Source organism: Rhamphochromis sp. 'chilingali' (genome assembly GCF_963969265.1).
Source record: "Rhamphochromis sp. 'chilingali' genome assembly, chromosome: 12".
NCBI classification, from domain to species: domain Eukaryota; kingdom Metazoa; phylum Chordata; class Actinopteri; order Cichliformes; family Cichlidae; genus Rhamphochromis; species Rhamphochromis sp. 'chilingali'.
The window spans coordinates 33,246,565-33,264,504 of NC_137939.1; the positions used below are offsets into that span (position 1 = coordinate 33,246,565).

The 17,940-nt window shown below is 38.7% G+C and overlaps 3 protein-coding genes across 6 annotated transcripts; 2 read left to right on the forward strand and 1 right to left on the reverse strand.

Moving 5' to 3' along the window:
- The first annotated feature begins 1,174 nt into the window (after nt 1-1,174).
- LOC308407711 (uncharacterized protein) lies at nt 1,175-9,919 on the forward strand. Of its 4 annotated transcripts, none has more exons than XM_080899539.1 (7): nt 1,175-1,312; nt 4,541-4,654; nt 5,087-5,275; nt 6,124-6,171; nt 7,401-7,438; nt 7,522-7,665; nt 8,064-9,917. In XM_080899539.1, the coding sequence occupies exons 1-7, from the start codon at nt 1,273-1,275 to the stop codon at nt 8,250-8,252; spliced, it is 762 nt and encodes a 253-aa protein (XP_080755665.1). In that variant the 5' UTR covers nt 1,175-1,272; the 3' UTR covers nt 8,253-9,917. The 4 variants fall into 4 exon arrangements, with proteins under 4 accessions (XP_080755665.1, XP_080755666.1, XP_080755667.1 ...); XM_080899540.1 differs by having other exon boundaries at nt 1,176-1,312; nt 4,544-4,654; XM_080899541.1 differs by having other exon boundaries at nt 1,275-1,312; nt 4,544-4,874; nt 8,064-9,919.
- On the reverse strand, nt 2,358-3,488 carry LOC308407444 (piggyBac transposable element-derived protein 4-like). Its single transcript, XM_080899077.1, has 2 exons — nt 3,250-3,488; nt 2,358-3,160 (listed from the first exon to the last, which is right to left on the reverse strand). The coding sequence occupies exons 1-2, from the start codon at nt 3,433-3,435 to the stop codon at nt 2,612-2,614; spliced, it is 735 nt and encodes a 244-aa protein (XP_080755203.1). The 5' UTR covers nt 3,436-3,488; the 3' UTR covers nt 2,358-2,611.
- Nucleotides 9,920-10,071: 152 nt separating the features above from the next.
- LOC308407710 (uncharacterized protein) lies at nt 10,072-16,835 on the forward strand. The gene is made up of 7 exons (XM_080899538.1): nt 10,072-10,497; nt 12,285-12,629; nt 12,832-13,005; nt 13,528-13,638; nt 13,875-13,909; nt 13,992-14,138; nt 15,784-16,835. The coding sequence occupies exons 1-7, from the start codon at nt 10,455-10,457 to the stop codon at nt 15,958-15,960; spliced, it is 1,032 nt and encodes a 343-aa protein (XP_080755664.1). The 5' UTR covers nt 10,072-10,454; the 3' UTR covers nt 15,961-16,835.
- Nucleotides 16,836-17,940: the final 1,105 nt, after the last annotated feature.

Sequence of the window (17,940 nt, forward strand, 5' to 3'; positions counted from 1 at the left end):
TCAGACAATGAGATTCACTGAGCAATTTACACAGCAGCAGTAAATCAAAGTTTATATATTTAGTGAAAAAAGCAAAATATGTTGTTTAAGGTTAAAGTCAATTATTTTTGCAACAGCAAATACGATAGTAAAGGTATCATTTTTAGAGAAAAAAGCGTTTGACTTTTTAAAGAACGTCAATAACATTCAGTAATTTCAAGAAAAATACCTCCTGGTGATGCAAAATGAGTGGGTCGTGAGTTAAACTTCTCATGGCAAGCAACTAAAGCAACCACCAATGAGAGTAGAAATAAAAATATTGATGATCAACCTATGACAGTATAGATTAGGCAACCAGAAGCTGTAATTTCCACTAGGGGCTGAATGTTAGCGGCAAAGTGATGCACAATGTGAGTCACTTCCTGTGTGAATGCCCTTTTACTTGTTTTGTAATCACTGCCTAGAACAAACTCACAGTTTGAAGCCACCATGCTTCTGCTGCTGATGCTCTCATGGTAGGAGTCTTCTGTGGTCACTGTTTAAGTACCTTGATAACAAAGCAGTCAAGGTTTTATTGCCACATCCTTTCTGAGTACTTTTTCCTGATGATGTGCGTCAGTTTACCAACTTGTAATGTGACTTCCAGGAGAATAAAGCACCATTCAACAAAGCAAAAGTCATCTCAAACTGGTGTCATTAACACTTTGTTAAGCTTCAATCACCAGAACACTTTAAAGATACAGTGAAACAGAAATTTCCAGCTGTCAAAATCTGAAGAAATTCGATTGCAGGATTCATTATTTTCTCTGTGAGAAACATCTTTATTACTCAGAAAAAAGAAAGGATTGAATTTTTCATGCATTTGTGAATCTTATATACATCATGCCGTGCAAGTGGTCCAACCACTGTGTGTCAGTTTGACAGAAAACTTGCAATCTCATCTGTTTTACTGCTTTATGGCAAAAGTTTTGTACGAGAAAAAAACAATTATATATCTTGTACGCCAATTCAACAGCCTGTCTGCATCAAACTCATTAGCCACATGCAGCGAGAAGCCAGTGCATACACAAGAGTGTCTGCTTTAAACTTTTGGCATAAGCATGATTTCATAAACACAGCAACACAGATGAGATGCTTTTTAGGCAGAAAATGAAATGCGTGTGTGTGTGTGTGTGTGTGTGTGTGTGTGTGTGTGTGTGTGTGTGTGTGTGTGTGTGTGTCATTATTGATAGAAGTTCCTGTTTTGTGAGTTAAGAAGGAAGAGGAACAGCATTAAACCATCAGAGCCTCAACATGAAAGCCTGTCACACTCTGGTCTGCTTCATCATCCTTAGTGAGTAAATTCTAAATTTTAATTTCCGTGTTCTCTTTCTTTCTTTGTTGTTTGCATCTTTATTTTCTTTTTATTAAAAACAGAAAATGGTGTCTGTTTATTAAAAATCAATCACCAGGTTTGTTTGTTTATTGGTTTTTCATGTTGAATCATTGATTTCTGTTGAACCACAAACTGTTTCAGTCTTTCTTAATTTTCTTCTCTTACATGTTTGTTTTGTGGTGTTTATAGCTGGAAACATGTAACTTGAACATGCAGGTCACTGAAAATAGAAGTTTTAAAACAATAAAAAAAATGTCTGTGAAGGTTCTCAGTCATCCAGGTCATCGTAGTCTAAGGAGTTTGGAAAGAAAAGCGTCTGGACTTCTTTAAGTTGCTTGAAGACGTTTCACCTCTCATCCGAGAAGCTTCTTCAGTTCTAAGGTCAAATGGTGGAGAGTCCCAGATTTAAACCCAGTGGGAGTTAATCCAGTTTTGATATCTCTTCCCAGACACCTTAATGCCCACTCACATCCTGGGCCATCTGACCTCAGGAAATCACATGATAGGGCGGGGCCAGGTTTCACAATGAGCTCACCCGAAACCCTGGCTGATTGTGACCCACACTCGTTTTCACACCTCGGCTCATGTGATTAGAGGATCATCAGGGGGTCCTTTTGTCCCTCTTTGGGGGGAAACTCCCACTGGGGTTAAATCTGGGACTCCCCACCATTTGACCTTAGAACTGAAGAAGCTTCTCGGATGAGAGGTGAAACATCTTCAAGCAACTTAAAGAAGTCCAGACGCTTTTCTTTCCAAACTCCTTAGAATAAAAAAAAAAATCACATAAATAATATTCTTTAACACTAGGAAGGCCCAGAGCCCAGCCATTTGGCTTTTCTACCTATAAAACCCGGAGAGTTGCCAAATGGCTTTTAGCTAGGCTTTAGCTTCAGCCAAGTGGAAGCTAAATTGGCTAGTCATTCATATGTAAATTGGGTTGTTACCTGGGAATTCTGGAGGGAGGGGAGTGGGGGTGTGTGATTGAGGGGGTGGGGGAGCTGCTAAAAGCTGTGCACAGTCACCAACTTGGAGTGTTTCAGTTTGATGCATTCTCAATCATCCAGGGAAATAAATCTCCAAAAGTCACCAACTTGGAGTGTTTCAGTTTGCCATCTTAGGGAGAAATCAACACACATGGGTGTATGTCCTTTGTTGCTGAGATTTATTGATAAAAACAGTACAAAAAACCAACCATTTGTACACATTTTTACAAATAATGATAAAAAGTGAGTGAGTACATTCCAACATTTTCAGCAATCACTCACAATCCTGGCACTGCCATGGTATCTGTAGTCTGCATTTACCACATGTGTATCTGTTGCAGTGAACACATCGCACAGTGGCATGATTGTTCTTGCAATTGTGTTTGACCTGACACGTGGCTCTTTTTCCAGGGCTCGGTGTGGAGGGTTGTGTCCGAAGCAACTGTTCTTTTCTTGCCTTCTTCGCAGCTACATGAGAGTGAGCCAACTCTCTTGCAAGCTCCACCAGGAAGTCCACCCGTCTTTCCTTCGTCCCGGTGCATGCTTGATACAGCACATGTGCATTCAGTGCTGCCATGTCAATCATGTTATAAAACACGGCAACTGGCCAGCGCCGTGTTCCTTTGCGGACAGTGTACTCCCGAACCATCTGGTCCATCACATCCACGCCACACTTTGTTTTGTTGTAAAGGGTGACCGTGTTTGGCTTCCTTTTGGTAGTGTTATCAGTCTGAACCACGCTGTGCATGCTGCTAAGAATATAGACTGTCTTCTTCCGTTTGGCCGCATACGCCGTCAACGTGGCAGCAGAGGTTGAAAACACCTAAGAAATAAGATAAATTGTTATTTCCATAGCCCTTTTACACACAATGAAACACATAAACATAGAACCACAAAAGACCTGCAACATACCTGAGTGGTGAATTCACTGCGATCTGTCTGTCTAGTGGATTGAGGAATTTCCCTGCGAATCTTGTTGACTGTGCCGAGGATGGTGGTTTTCCGTCCAAGAAGTTTTTGCGCAAGTGAAAGCGATGTGAAGAAATTGTCCGTGGTAACATTTCTGCCCTTGTCTAGGAATGGTTCCATCAGCCTCATTACTACATTTTCAGAAAGTCTCTCCCCAGTGGGACGATTGGGGTCCTTGCCAAGATATGGGAAGACTGCACTGGGTGTTTTTTGTACAGTGTTTCAACAAAACAAGGTGTGATCACATTGATGCCACAATGGACGACTGATCAAGCCCTGTCACCCTTTACAACAGGCAGTGCCAGGATTGTGAGTGATTGCTGAAAATGTTGGAATGTACTCACTCACTTTTTATTATTATTTGTAAAAATGTCCTCCCTAAGACGGCAAACTGAAACACTCCAAGTTGGTGACTGTGCACAGCTTTTAGCAGCTCCCCCACGCCCTCAATCACACACCCCCACTCCCCTCCCTCCAGAATTCCCAGGTAACAACCTAATATACATATGAATGACTAGCCAATTTAGCTTCCACTTGGCTGAAGCTAAAGCTTAGCTAAAAGCCTACCAGCCATTTGGCTGGTGGCGGGTTTTAAAGGTAGAAAGGTAGAAGCCTGGTCCTCCCAGTGTAAGCTGCATTTTGCTCCTTACTTCTTGTTAGGTTCATCCTAATCTCATATGCAGAAATGGCTATTCTCGTTTTTGTTGTATCTTTTGTGAACGTTGCCCATACTAAAACTTGCAGGTGTCTTTTCATGTCTCACTGTTTTGCCAAATACAAATGTATCCAAGCAATCTAGCAGGAAATGTATATTTAGACACAACTAAATTCTATGAGCATTTTCGAAACCCCACATGCACCTGGTTCCTCTTTTTTGAACTAATGAGGCATCAGTCAGGTTTTTTTAGGCTCACAAGAAAAACCACAGCATGCATGTTCAAAAAATGAAAATTTTAATGTTAAGCAACAATCCCAAAACATTTTCCACAATAGAAACAATTATTATTCAATACACTGTAAAAAAAATATGGAGATGAATACATCATTAGAAGCAAATGACACTCAAGTAACTCTCAGTCAGCAGATGTTTGTGTAGATGTCAGAATCAGGAAGTTTGTTTTTTAAATTTTTTAAATATTTAAATAACAATATGAAGAATTTAACTGTACAATTAAAGCACATAATGATCTGTCTTTATAGGATGATGGTAACTATTGAATGCTAATCTTTTCAGCAGCACAGCAGGATGGTCTTGTCAATGCAGAAACACCCAGACACAGAAAAATGGAAGGAGAAGACGTCACACTTGAATGCAGGTTCCTTATCAGTGGAAGCAGGAGGCTCTTCTGTAAGGAAGAATGTGAAAAGGGAAACATTCTGATTAATACAACTGCTGACACATTTCAGAGCGACAGATACAGCATTCAATATCTCAAAAAAAAAAAAATTTAGTTATGATATTATGTATGTGAGCATCACACAGCTGAAACAGTCTGACTCAGGAAGGTACAAGTGTACTTTGGACAGCACTTTGAACCCAGATTATTTTGAGATAATTGTCACTGAAGGTAAGTCTCTACAAAAATTGTATTCATATTTCTGAAGATGTGAACATATTCACATCTCATTGGCAACAACATTTCTTTCAATTGATCTCCATCCAGTCATTTTTTGAATATAAGCTTAGCGTTGCCATAAAACACCTGTTAACCTACATTACTCGCATGCAGACATACAAACTGCAGGATTGTTTTTGTACTGATTGTTTCTTTGTTCACAGCTGTAAAAACTTCAACACCAGGCTCTACTCCAAAAGCTTTTTCATCATCAACCTTTCTCCTATCAACCTCAACAACAGCAACAACAGCAGCAACAACAACACAAAGTTTTAACTTCAGTTTAGAAAGCGCTACATCTACATCCTCCTCCACTGAAATCCTGAACCCTTCTGAGACACCTGCTGGTCCAGGTATGGGTTCGTCTGTGTATTTATCAAAAACCTCAACCACATTCAAGAGCAGTAGAAACATCGCTCGGTCATATTACTAAAGTGTAAACTTAACGTGTAAACTTTAATTCATTAACTAATGATGCGTTGTCAGCTTTGACAACGCATCATTAGTTGATTTTGTAATTTTAAGCACAATGTACAAAATGAGTAAAGTTTTCAAACAAATGCAGTGCATAAACAGTGCAAGAGTTAAATGAAGAACTCAGGAACTGCACATGAACAGCTGAGTGAGACCACGTTTGACTTCCTTAAAGCACCATGACATGAGATCTAGATGACAGATGTTATAGACTTCCACTTCTGTGTGGTTACCTGTTACTGTGTGGTCATATCTCAGTGTTCTATATGTGATCCTATGACTATTATGCCATCAAAAAGTAGACAAAAATGCAGTGGGGAAAAGACTGCACAGAACTGGCCAATCACATTAGCTGTGGGCTACATCGACCTGACATTACGTTACATTTCTCATGATGTGCATGCAAGCTTAACGTAAAAAGTTAGACTTGATAGTCACACACAGGACAGCCTCATTTGAGTAGTTGGCACTGCATGTGATGGAGGATTCAAGTGCAACAGTCGAAACTGAAACTTCATCTGAAAATAATTAGGAGGACCAAAAGTAATTTCATACAAATGAAATGTAACTCAGACTATCTGTGTTTTGTTTGCATAATTCATCGCCAAATATTACGAGTGTGACAGTAAAAAGAAATGTGTTCTCTTGAGGTGCAGATAAGCCGCTTTATGTGATTCTGATTCTGGTCATTATGATGTCATTACCCTGGTCATTACCCTCTTATCAGCCGCTTTGCTGATTTTCTACAAGAAGATGAAGGCCAAAAAACCTAAAGGTGAGTCTGTAGCACAGTGAGAAACCTCTGTTTTTTACCACTTCAGAGCAACTCTGCAGATTAACCTCAGGGTTAACCTTAATTAAGTTTTTATGCTGCACTGCAAAAATTCAAAAACTTACCAAGTATATTTGTCTAATTTCAAGTCAAAAATATCTCATCGCAGTTAAAATAAGACACAATCAGCTACACAGTAACATTTCAGTGAGATATATGAACTCGTTTTTAGACAGTGCATCTTGGATCTGGAGAATTTTCACTTGTTCCAAATGCAGATTTTTTTTTCACTTATTTCTTACAAAAAATTTTTTTTTTATTGTATTAAGTGAAAAAAATCTGCCAATGGAATAAGTGAAAATTCGGGCGTAGTCAGTTTACAAATTTGATTCAGGTCACAAAGTACAATGTTGGTGTCGAGTTTTAGGATGGTTAAATGCTTATAGAAAAATAAAATTGTTGTTAAACTGTTTGCTGGCAACAGAAAAACAATCAAAGAATAAAGTTGAGTCTAAGAATCTTTATTTATTCCTAATTCTCATCAGACAAACTCAGAGACTTTCAACACAACTGAAAAACAGACTCTTATATTCTCTCTGCAGAGGTCTGATAGAGAGGCTCCTGGAATAATTACAGTATTTTCTGGAGAACTGATTGGTCAGTAGGTGGTGATGTCAAACCTGTTGATTTCTGATCTGGAAAAAGCTGCTGTGACAACATTCGATTGTTTGACTGAAAGGTGTTCAGCACAGAGTCACATTGACCAGTTTTCATACATTGCTAAACCATCGACTTAGGAAAATTCAAATTCATTAAAAGAAAAACGAAAAATGATGTAGTGACAGAGGTTTTAACTTCAGTAGACCTATCCATGTCTGTGACTCTCAGATGCTTCTACACTAGAAGCTAGAAGTACTAGACTGATACTCACTGGGTTGACTTATTAAGATGTTAGGATATATGAAAGCTGACAGATGTCCCGGTAAAGCTGAACATTTCAGAAGCACAACATCTGCACAGCTGGAAAAAAAGATGCAAGATGTAGCAGATTACAATAGGCATGAATTAAGTCAAGTGTGATTTGGCTGTGGCACTGAATACATCTTTAAGATTAAGTTGAAAGATATTCAGTTTTCATTCTTTATATTGTTCCCAAGTTTAGTTTCTTTTTTTGTAGTTGGTTGTAGTTCCTGGAAGGTGTTTAAGTTTGTGTTCTCACCTGCATTTTTCAGGACCTCCTGTAGAAACAGAATACGCCAATATCACACAGGTTAGTTTTAGAAATTATGAGACACGCAGTCTTCATTACCTTCTGATTTTTATCAGCTGGCCAGTATGTTCTCTTTTTTCCAGAATAACCGATTGTGTGAAGAGATAAGAGACGGCGGTTCGCCTCCTGTGGAAGTGTCTTCAGCTGATGCCTTTCCCAAAACCTGCCAGCGAGCTGGAGTTGAAAACCTCGAACTTTACAGCCTCATCACCTATTCTCAAAGTAAAGTAAGTAGAACTGCGGTCTGACTGGTCAGAAACCAGAACAGACCTGTTTGAGTAGTGTCATTAGTAATCATTGATAGGATATTTTCTTTCTGCCAGCTAATAGTAAAAAATAAAAAATGTCCAAATTCAGTGAACACGCTCTGGTTCAGGGTTATTAGGCGTGGCTAGTTTTTTTTTTTTAAGTCCAGGACAAATCCTTTGTTCCTAAACGTTATAATTTTCAGCTTCTGTGAGGTGATAATTTAATGCAGTAGCTGAGGTTGTAGGTTGAAGTGATTTGTTTAGTTTCAGTAAAACAAGTTTAGTAAAGCAAAAAAGTTTTTTTTCACTCATGTTTTATCTGCTGGATGGGTTTATTTTTTAAGTATGTTTAAAGTTTAACCTCACTTATTTTTCAGGCTGAAAATGACACAGATGAAGTTGATTACACTGAAGTGGATTTTTCCCACATTTCTGTAACTAACAGCGCCCTCTGTGGTAAATCAGGTGATGTTGTCTACTCCACACCTCAGATACATGCTAGCCCCAGGAACCATGTTAAAGATGCTTCACCTCCTCTGTACTCTATAAAACCAAAACTGAAATAAAATACAAACTGAAAAAAGTGCAACACCTGAAGAGTCTTCCACTGTCACTGCAAAGAGAATAGAGGTTGCAGAGGGGCGTAACAAAGTGTTTGAGCAATGTTTTTTCACAAATGATTCAAAGTTTAACTTGGAAGCCACGGTGTGAAACAAAAGACTTCACATGATGTGATGATGGAACAGAATATTTATGTTTTATTTACACTTTGTATGCAGTAAATTTTATCCGACTGGATGTTTAGTTTTTTGGAACGAAGCTTGTTCTCAGTAAAAGCTGTTTGTTTATGTTGTTTTGTACTAACAGTAGTTTTATTTGAAAAACGACCTATACTGTCTTCTTTCAGTTTGGTTCTGTATTCTTATTTCACTGTTCTTATTTCATAGGAAACATATTGTACAGTGGGCTGAATTCAAAAGCCAGTTTATCTGATTGATTATGTTCACTATGTAAAAAATTATCTAAATCTAAAATATGCAGTCATTGTCATCAAAATATTTTTGTTATAAACCTGCGGTGAGTTATAAATATTTTTAATAACAGAGTATCGATGTTGACCTTTGTGTCCCTCTGGTGGCTACTTCTTTTAACCTTGCACAGTACACAGTACTTTAATGAATGTTACACTATGTTCCTGAACTTTTGCCTCCTACTAAAGGCCTCTAGTGCAAAAGAGGATTTCCTGTACTACAAAGTTTCACTTCTTAAAGTTTACCAGGGTATATCACCATGGTAACTGGTATTAAACCTAACCTGCCCTGGAGCAGGTATTCTTCTAGAGCTGATCAGATATGAAATAATTCCCTAACGACCAGTCAGTTCAACAGATGTTGGTTTCACCGTTGCTGAAAGATCCCTCAGACCTCTGTGTGTGGATATTAAAGAGTGTAAGTTTACCAGTACACATTTTAAAATATCCTCTTTCCCTAATGACTATGCCTTGTTTTAATCCCCCCACTGATTACAAACAATTTTATGCATTTATTTACTTTTTGTTTTTGTGAACTTCAGGAATGTATTGAAAGGTGTCCTTCTTTAAAACAGGAAGCTGATGACTCAGCTAAAGGTTGAGTCATCTGTCATCTCATGTTCTTCTGCATTTCATTTTGAATTCTGTTTTATTTTAATCCTTGCTCTCAGATAGTTGAAGACCACCGACACCGCAACTGAAAAAAAAAATATTTTAAATATGAATATATCTAAATTGTCATGGTCTCCGTGCCTGCCCGGTCGGCCCCACAAGGCTACATTTGCTGTTTCTGTTCTCTCCCTCTCTGCCTGGGCGGAGCTCACTGTGGGCTCCCGCCCTTGGCCCACACACACACCTGACAACAATCACCTGTCATCACCGGGAGCACTATTTGAGGCTGGAACACAGATCCTCTCGTCGCTGGATGATTGTACTACTGACGTTAGTGTTCTCACAGCTCCTGTGGACTTGTGCTTCATGATTTGTGATTAGTTGGTGACTTTCCTTCTCTTCTGCCTCAGATCCCCCCCCCCCCCCCCCCCCCCCCGGGACCTGCGACCTCCCTGCCGTGTGAACGTGTGTGAATGTGAGCAAAGAAGACGTGAGCGAGTGTGAGAGAGCTACCCTGTGATTCCCCGGAGTTTTGGATCCCTTCACTGTACATATATTGCACTGGCACTGTAAATAAACTACACCTTGGAGACACCTAACCGCTCTGCGTTTGAGTCCCTGTAACCAGATCGTGACATAAATACTCAATTGTATTCCAATTTTCTAGTCTTTACTTAATCTTTATTTTTGCTGGCTTTCTTTCTATTTCAATTCATTATTTTTGTCCTTTGCGTCTATAAATTCTTTCTTACGTATTCTTTATTAAATATTCGTTGTAAATGAATATCTTCAGTGAGCAAAAAGGTTGAATTCATAATCTTTGTGACTTTCTCTTTTGATTATTTTTTTTATTCATATCCATCCATCATTATTTCTACAGCAGTGTGTCACGTTCTTGTGTTGAGCTTGCTAGCCATCTGGCTTGTTTAGACTCCAAGGATGTAAATCCAGCCTAACGCAGCTTTAGAAGTGATGAGACACAAAAGCTAAACCAACACAGAATCCTTCACTCTGCAGTTCAAGAAGTTAAAGCAAAGGGGAGAAGTGTAGAGCTGTATGATGTGTGTGGGGGAGGGAGTCCATCATTAAGAGAAGTGAGAAGTTCCTGGTTTGTAAGACAAGCAATATGAAGACAGTATGTGGCACTGCGGTCTGTTTCATCTTTCTCAGTGAGTAAATTTTTGTATTATTACTCCTTCTTGCATATCATTGCTTTATGTGGTTAAATATGTTTATTGGAACATGACGTTTGTTAAAAATATGAGGTAACTTCCCCAAATATAAACCATGCAGGAACCTTTTTTAAGCATGGCTCCATTTTTTATTACCTAAGGTTATCTTTTTTTTTTTTTCCAAAAATTCTCCAAATTTTTTTGCATTGCACTTCAATATTTAATAAAATTTCCACGTATATACTTTTTTTTAAAGAGTAGTGTTATAGTTGAGATTTTTTATGGGGAACCGACAGTTTACAGTATCACTGTTTTGCAACACACTGGGAAAACTAAAAAAGCTGGGCTTAACATTTGGACTGTTGGAGCTGTTTTGCACCTTTGATGAACAATTGTAAAGTTTAACAGTGTTTCTTTGTCAGAGTGTTTATGGTTAAACATGTTCAGAGGTGTAAGTGCCTCTGAAAGTACAACTTAACTTCCCCATTTTTATTTAAGCATGACTTCAGTTTATTTTGTTTTTCAATAATTTCAGTTTTTTTAAGAAATTATCCTGATTTTCTTGTATTGTTGTTGAATATACAGCCAAATATCTGCATACACTTGTTTTTTATTTATTTTATTTTAAGGATGTATTTATAGTTGACAAGTACACACTGTTGTTTCAACCTCACCGCTTTGCAACACAAAGGAAGGAAAAAGAGAAACTGGTCTTAACGTTTGTGTGTTATTCTAGTCTGTGCGTGTGTGTGTGTGTGTGCGTGTGTGTGTGTGGACACAAAGAAAGTGCAGCCACTGTTGGGCCTTCTTCACCTGAACGCTGGTGTTGTGGGTCCAGGTGAGATCAGTGGAAATGTGGGTTTCCAGAAAGGGGGAGACAGATTTCCCCCTGTTCAACATTTATAATCAAAGGGTTGGGGATTTGTCTGTGCCTCCTGAAGTCCATTATGAGTTCTTTTGTTTTAAGGATGTTCAGCTTCAGGTTATTTTCTGAGCCTCAGCAGGAATCATTCTCTACCTCCACCCTGTATGTTGTCTCATCTCCATTAGAGAGGAGCCTGTTCACGGTGGTGTCATCGGCATACTTGAAGATGATGTTCATTGGTTGGATTGATGCACAAATATGTGTGTACATGGTGTAAATTAGGGGGCTGAGAATACAGCCCTGCGGAGACTTGATGCTGAGTGACAGTTGGGCGAAGAGTTGGAGGCAGTCTGACTGACTGAGGTCTGTTTGTGAGGAAATCTTTGATTGAGGAGCATTTGGCAAGGGGAACACGAAGGTGGATCAGTTTGGTGGTAAATTATGTTTAACCATTCTTTGCTTGAAGATGATGCAACAGCAATGTTATTTTTTTCATACTTGTTAAATATGAAACATAAAAGGAACAACACTGCGTGAGTGTTGATATCCCGAAGTCTCTGAATGTTCAGCAACACATCTTCGTTTTACGTGCGGAGGTCAGAAAAGCGGACGAAGATGGATTCTGAAACGAGTAAAACTCAAGATGATATTCTAGCTTTTACACAAAACTTCAACTCTGAGTCTTCTTCAGCTGATGATTTGTGGAGATATTAGGAAAAAACATGACATTTGCTGTTTGTAAAATTACTTTACTTTGCAAGTAAAGTAAGAATTTAGTGAATTCAACTAAACATTTATGACCGTTCACATGAAGTGAATAAAAGTGAATAAATTCAATTAAATTAAATGTACAAAAATGTATTATTCATAACATATTACAGGGTACATATTAACTATTGACTGTTCATCATTTCTACAGCACTGCACGATGGAAACTCTGGTCAAGTCAATACAGGAATTCCCACCTATAGAAGAATGGAAGGAGAAAACATCAGAGTTGAATGCAAATTTTCTTACTCTGGAACCAAGAAGTTCTTCTGTAAGGGAAAATGTGAAAAAAGAAATATCCTAATTGAAACAACAAAGAACGCAGCTAAAAATGACAGATACAGCATTCAGTATGTAGAAAAAAGTGTTCTGTCATCTGATATTCTGTATGTGAGCATCGGTCAGCTGAAAAAGTCGGACACAGGACCATACATGTGTTTGAGTAAAACCTGGCTTGGTGATCTGAGCCATGAGTTTTACATTCTTGTCACAGAAGGTGAGTTCCAGCAAAAATATATTTTTATGTCATTGCTTTACATAAACTTAAGATTTAGTTTTTATAAGTTCCACTGATGACCACAAACTAAACCTTACATGCAAACACTGAATCTGCTTTAAGCATAATTTTTAAGATTTAATCTCATTGTTTCATTGTTCATGTTGTTTGTATACTTCAACTTTAACATTTCTGTCATCAGGCTCAACAACAAAAACAGAAACAGCAACAACAACAACATCAACAACAAAAACAACAAAAACAACAAAAGCAATACCAACAACAGAGACTTCAGTCTTCAGTTCAGAAAGTGCTGGAGTTTCATCAGTGTCCCCCGAAACCTCAAAACAGCCCCAGAGATCGCCTGCAAGTTCAGGTACATTATACATTTTATGTTTAATATGTAATATACTGATGTAGATATGATCTCGGTTATTCAGACCCTTTTCCATTAGTACCTGCACAGACTTGTTACGGTTCGGGTACCAGGCATTAAAACAGTACCTGCTCGGCCGGGTTTCCAAGAGATCCGAACTTGGCATCACTCGATGAGTTATGATAGCACCTTGTTCACAAAAATCAAAACCACCATTTTTGAAACCCGACATTGAGGGAAATGGCTACAAGAAATGATGCCGTGGTCCCCCGACTCTGGCGAAAAGCCACAGACCAAGCAGCAGGTGTGTCGACATCAGTGTTGCTTCATGTTGCATAATTACATCATGGCCTGCTCACGCCACGTTGCTATAACAATGACCTCGCACATTAGGCAGTACTTGACTGTCATGGAAAACCAGTCAATCTGAGTCAAATTTTGGCGAGACATTGCGAGTCAATCCGAGTAGATAATGAAAAAAATCATTAGACTCTCTGAGTAAAACAAATGTGTTCTTTTAAGCTGCTGCAGGTATGCTTCCTTATGTGGGTCTGTTTCTGGCCATTATGATCATCCTCTTCTCGGCAGCTTTGCTGATTTTCTGCAAGAACAAGAGGGCCAGTAAAGACAAAGGTACACACACACACACACACACACACACACACACACACACACACACACACACACACAGACAGAAAACCTGGTTTTGAAAGGTACCGAAAAACATAAAATGCATTATTTATCTACCTCGGAGATGTCCGTGTGTGGAAGAAAGAAAAAGTTTTTAAAAGCAGAAATGAATGAAAATAACAGAGTTTCTGGTTTAATTCTTCAAATGTGGCTTATTTTTTGTCCTGCATGTTTTTCAGGACCTTTGGAAAATGAAAATGGTGACATCACACAGGCGAGTTACAGGAATTCTGAGACACCTGAGCTTCATTACTGCTTGATTTGTATGAATAACCTGGGTTCTTCTTTCTCTACAGGTGAACCAGCTCTATGAAGAGATCAGAGAAATGGACACTTTGCCTCCCCTGGGTGTGTCCTCAGCTTACACGTACCCCAAATACTCCCAATCACATGGATTTGAAAACATAGACTTCCACAGCCTCAGCACCCCTCCTCAGAACACAGTAAGTAAAATTGTGGTCTGATTTTAAGCTTTGAGGTCAGAAATCTGGATCTTTATATTAAATTAGGTAACAGTTTGAGTAAAAAAGTAATGAGGACCTCAGGTTATGGCTGAGCAAGTACAGCGTCAGCAGATTAGAAATACGTTTTGATGACGGGGCTACATAGGGCCTTGGAAAATTCACAAAAAAAATCTTCAAGTCAATTCTCAAATTAACAGGTCACCAGTGAAAAGAAGCTAAAACAGGGCTCATGTGTTCTCAATTTTTGGTTTTAAGTAAGAAGTAAATGGTAAATGGCCTGCATTTGTACAGCGCTTTACTTAGTCCCTATGGACCCCTTTGCACTTTACACTACATTCAGTCATTCACCCACACACACACACACACACTGGTGATGGCAAGCTACACTGTAGCCACAGCTGCCCCTGGGGCGCACCGACAGAGGCGAGGCTGCCGGACACTGGCGCCACCGGAGAAGTAAGAAGTCTGACTGTTGCATTTAGGATCAGCTGTAGTTTCTGTAAACTTTGTTCACCATTTAATTTCTTTAATTGGGTCATTCGCTGCACTGAGTTTAGGAATGTCAATGGGAAAGAGATGTGCAGCTGATGAAACCTTCACTGATGAAATTATGTTCACTATTTGTTCAAAATGTATTTCGAGAGATGATTAATCAAATTTACGAAGATTTTGGAGGAAGTAGTTAGTGTTGCTGTGGATTTGTTTTGCATCAGTAAAGTAGCTAGCTTGTTTTGTACACTCCATTTTTGTATATGCAACAATGTCGAGAATAACTGAGGATGTTAGAAAGATTTGGGACACAAAATGTGGATTTTTACTGTTTATGCATATATTAAGGGCAGAGCAGGCTGTACCCGCTGTGGAGACTCAGGTCTTTTGGAGTGAAGGGCCCACTCCTGAAGACCTTCTATGACTCTGTGGTGGCCTCAGCCATCTTTTACGGTGTGGTCTGCTGGGGCGACAACATCTCTGTCGGGGACAGGAAGAGACTGAACAGGCTGATCCGGAGGGCCAGCTCTGTTCTAGGATGCCCTCTGGACCCAGAGGCATGAGTGACAGGAGAATGGTGGCTAAGCTGTCATCCCTGCTGGACAGCATCTCCCACCCCATGCAGGAGACTCTGGCAGCACTGAGCAGCTCCTTCAGTGGCAGGCTGCAGCACCCATGATGTGGGATGGAGAGATTTTGCAGGTCTTTCGTCCACTCTGCTGTCAGACTCCACAACAAAGACTTCCACTGATCAAACACACACAAACCCACACATGTGCAATAGCAATAACACTAAGTGCATTACTCTTTTTCTGGCATCGCTGTATTATACTGAATTGTATATAGCATTTGGATTCTATTTTATTCGATTGTATGTAGTATTTTATTTTATTTTATTCTATTCTATTGTGTACAGTATCTTATTGATATCTTATTCCAGTGTTGTTCTCTAATTTTTCTATGCAACTTTGCACTGTCCACTGCTGTAACAAAGAAAATTTCCCACGTGTGGGACTAATAAAGGTTATCTTATCTTATCTTATCTTATCTTATCTTATCTTAAATAAATCTATAAAAAATAATTTGTTTCAAATTGCTTTTAAGAAACTAAAGTTTGTTCTCACTTTTCTTTCAGGCTGAAGACAACTCAAGTACTCTTCATTACTCTGAAGTCGATTTTTCCCACATTCCTGCCACCAACAGCGCTCCATCTCGTAATGCAACTGATGCTATTTACTCCACACCTGTGGTATATACCAGCCCTTCCAGCCACACCAAAGATTCTTCATCTCCTCTGTACTCAGCAGTTTAAAAACGGTATTAATGCTGCCAATGGCACCTTCCCTCTCACAAAGATCAACAGGTGTTCGTAATTCATAGAAAATGAGGTTCTTTTCTGCTTATTTAAGTGAACTGAATGTTCAAACTATTAGCCTCGGATTAATTTATTTAATTACTTAGTAATATCTACTTTAACTTAACAGATAATTGCATGCATACTTCTTGGAAACTGGAGTATTTTCCATTAACAAATACAGGAAAACCCAACTGACATGGAACATCCATTGCTGTGTGAGAGCATGCAGTGGTCTCAGCTCAGTCAGCAGGTTGTTCTTGGAGAAACATCCATAAATGGAGTTAGCAAAACAGCTTCTTTCACATATAGAAATTTACCTCAAGTGATGTCTTTCTTGCCCAAACCCAACAAAACTGAGACTGAAAAGTGAATAATGGCATGAAAAGCTGCAGAAAACTCAAAAACATTGTGTCAGAAAACCCTAAAGACAAGTTCACTAGAGACAGTTTCTGTATACTTTCTGTTGGCAATGTAAACAAGCAAAAAAAACCAAAAAAAAAATGGGTGAATTGATTTAAAATATTCTTTTAATAAAGCTTTTGGGACTGCGCTCTTCTTGCCTCATTATCCAGTGTTTTCGATCATACTTGGCTCCCATAATCTCTATAATACATGGCGCAGTCTTATTGTTCAGGCCTGAAAGTGAAGCTGATTTGGAAGGTTCAACAAATCCAGCAAATCCAACCACATGTTAGACTTTAATGTGAAGATGCCTAAATCCACAGATGAAACAAAATGCAACCCACCATAAAAAAACAAATAAATGAGCAAAACACCAAATTGAATTATAGGCCCCCAGCTTTGCTCACAAACCTGCTTGTTTGTGTAATTTTGTACTGACACAGACACTGAAAGTACTGTGTTAATTGTTTTTATAATCTTAACAATATCACAGTTCTGTGGGTTATTGGATTTGCACAAGGATCTTTGTGTTCTTATTTTAGTTTGCTTCACTGTGCTCAACCTGATTTTTAAATCTTAATTAAAATAAACATGAACATCAACAGTTTTAACTGTATGGTCTTGATTGCAGAATATTTTTATATATAAAGGTACATGGACTGGTTCTTATACAGCAATTTTTACTCTATTTGAACACTCAAAGTGCTTTTTACAACACGCCTCGTTCACCCATTCACAGACATTCATTCTTTTTTCTACATCTAAATTGTTTCCATCCAACATTTACACACATTTATACTTATGCATGTTTCTGCTATTAATTCATAAATACAAACTGTCCTCTAGTGCAAATGTAGTAGTACAGGTCCTGTTGTGCCTGGTTATTTTCCCCTCTGCAGCTGTATTGTAACACATGGTGAAGTTTTTATTGCTATTGTAAACGTATTTATGGTATAGCGTCTGGTTCTGTGTGAAGTCAGATGGAAGAGGACTGTGCAGTGTTGTACTGCAAGACCTCCCTCTTCTATGTGGTGATAACCCAGCTATAAACCTTACCAGCATCTACAACGCTGGTATTTTTTCCCAGTGAGGAAGCACTACATCATAGTCGATGGATCAAAAAGGCACCACCTAGTGGCGATGTATGAGAACTCAGAAACGGTGGTGTCGTAAAACAAATTTTCACTTCCATCTTTATTCATGAATGGATGCAAACACACCTTTTCTGCATTCATAATTTTAACAAAAATGAATTGTCTGCACCACAAGTTTGACTGAATGAGACCAGCAAAGTTGGAAAATAGAATACGTGTTTGGTGCAGGTAATCTAATTTTTAAAATCAAAAAGAGGAGGGGGAAAAATCAAGCTTTCAAATTTGCATAGAAAGAACAAGAGAAAAAAAAGGTTTGCCTTCAAATGTCAAACTACAAACTGCATCACAAAGCCACAGCACTGTCTAATAATAGTGCAGACAACAAGACAGCAAAATTTATTATAAACTGTGTTGTTTGCAATGACTTTTATACTGACTT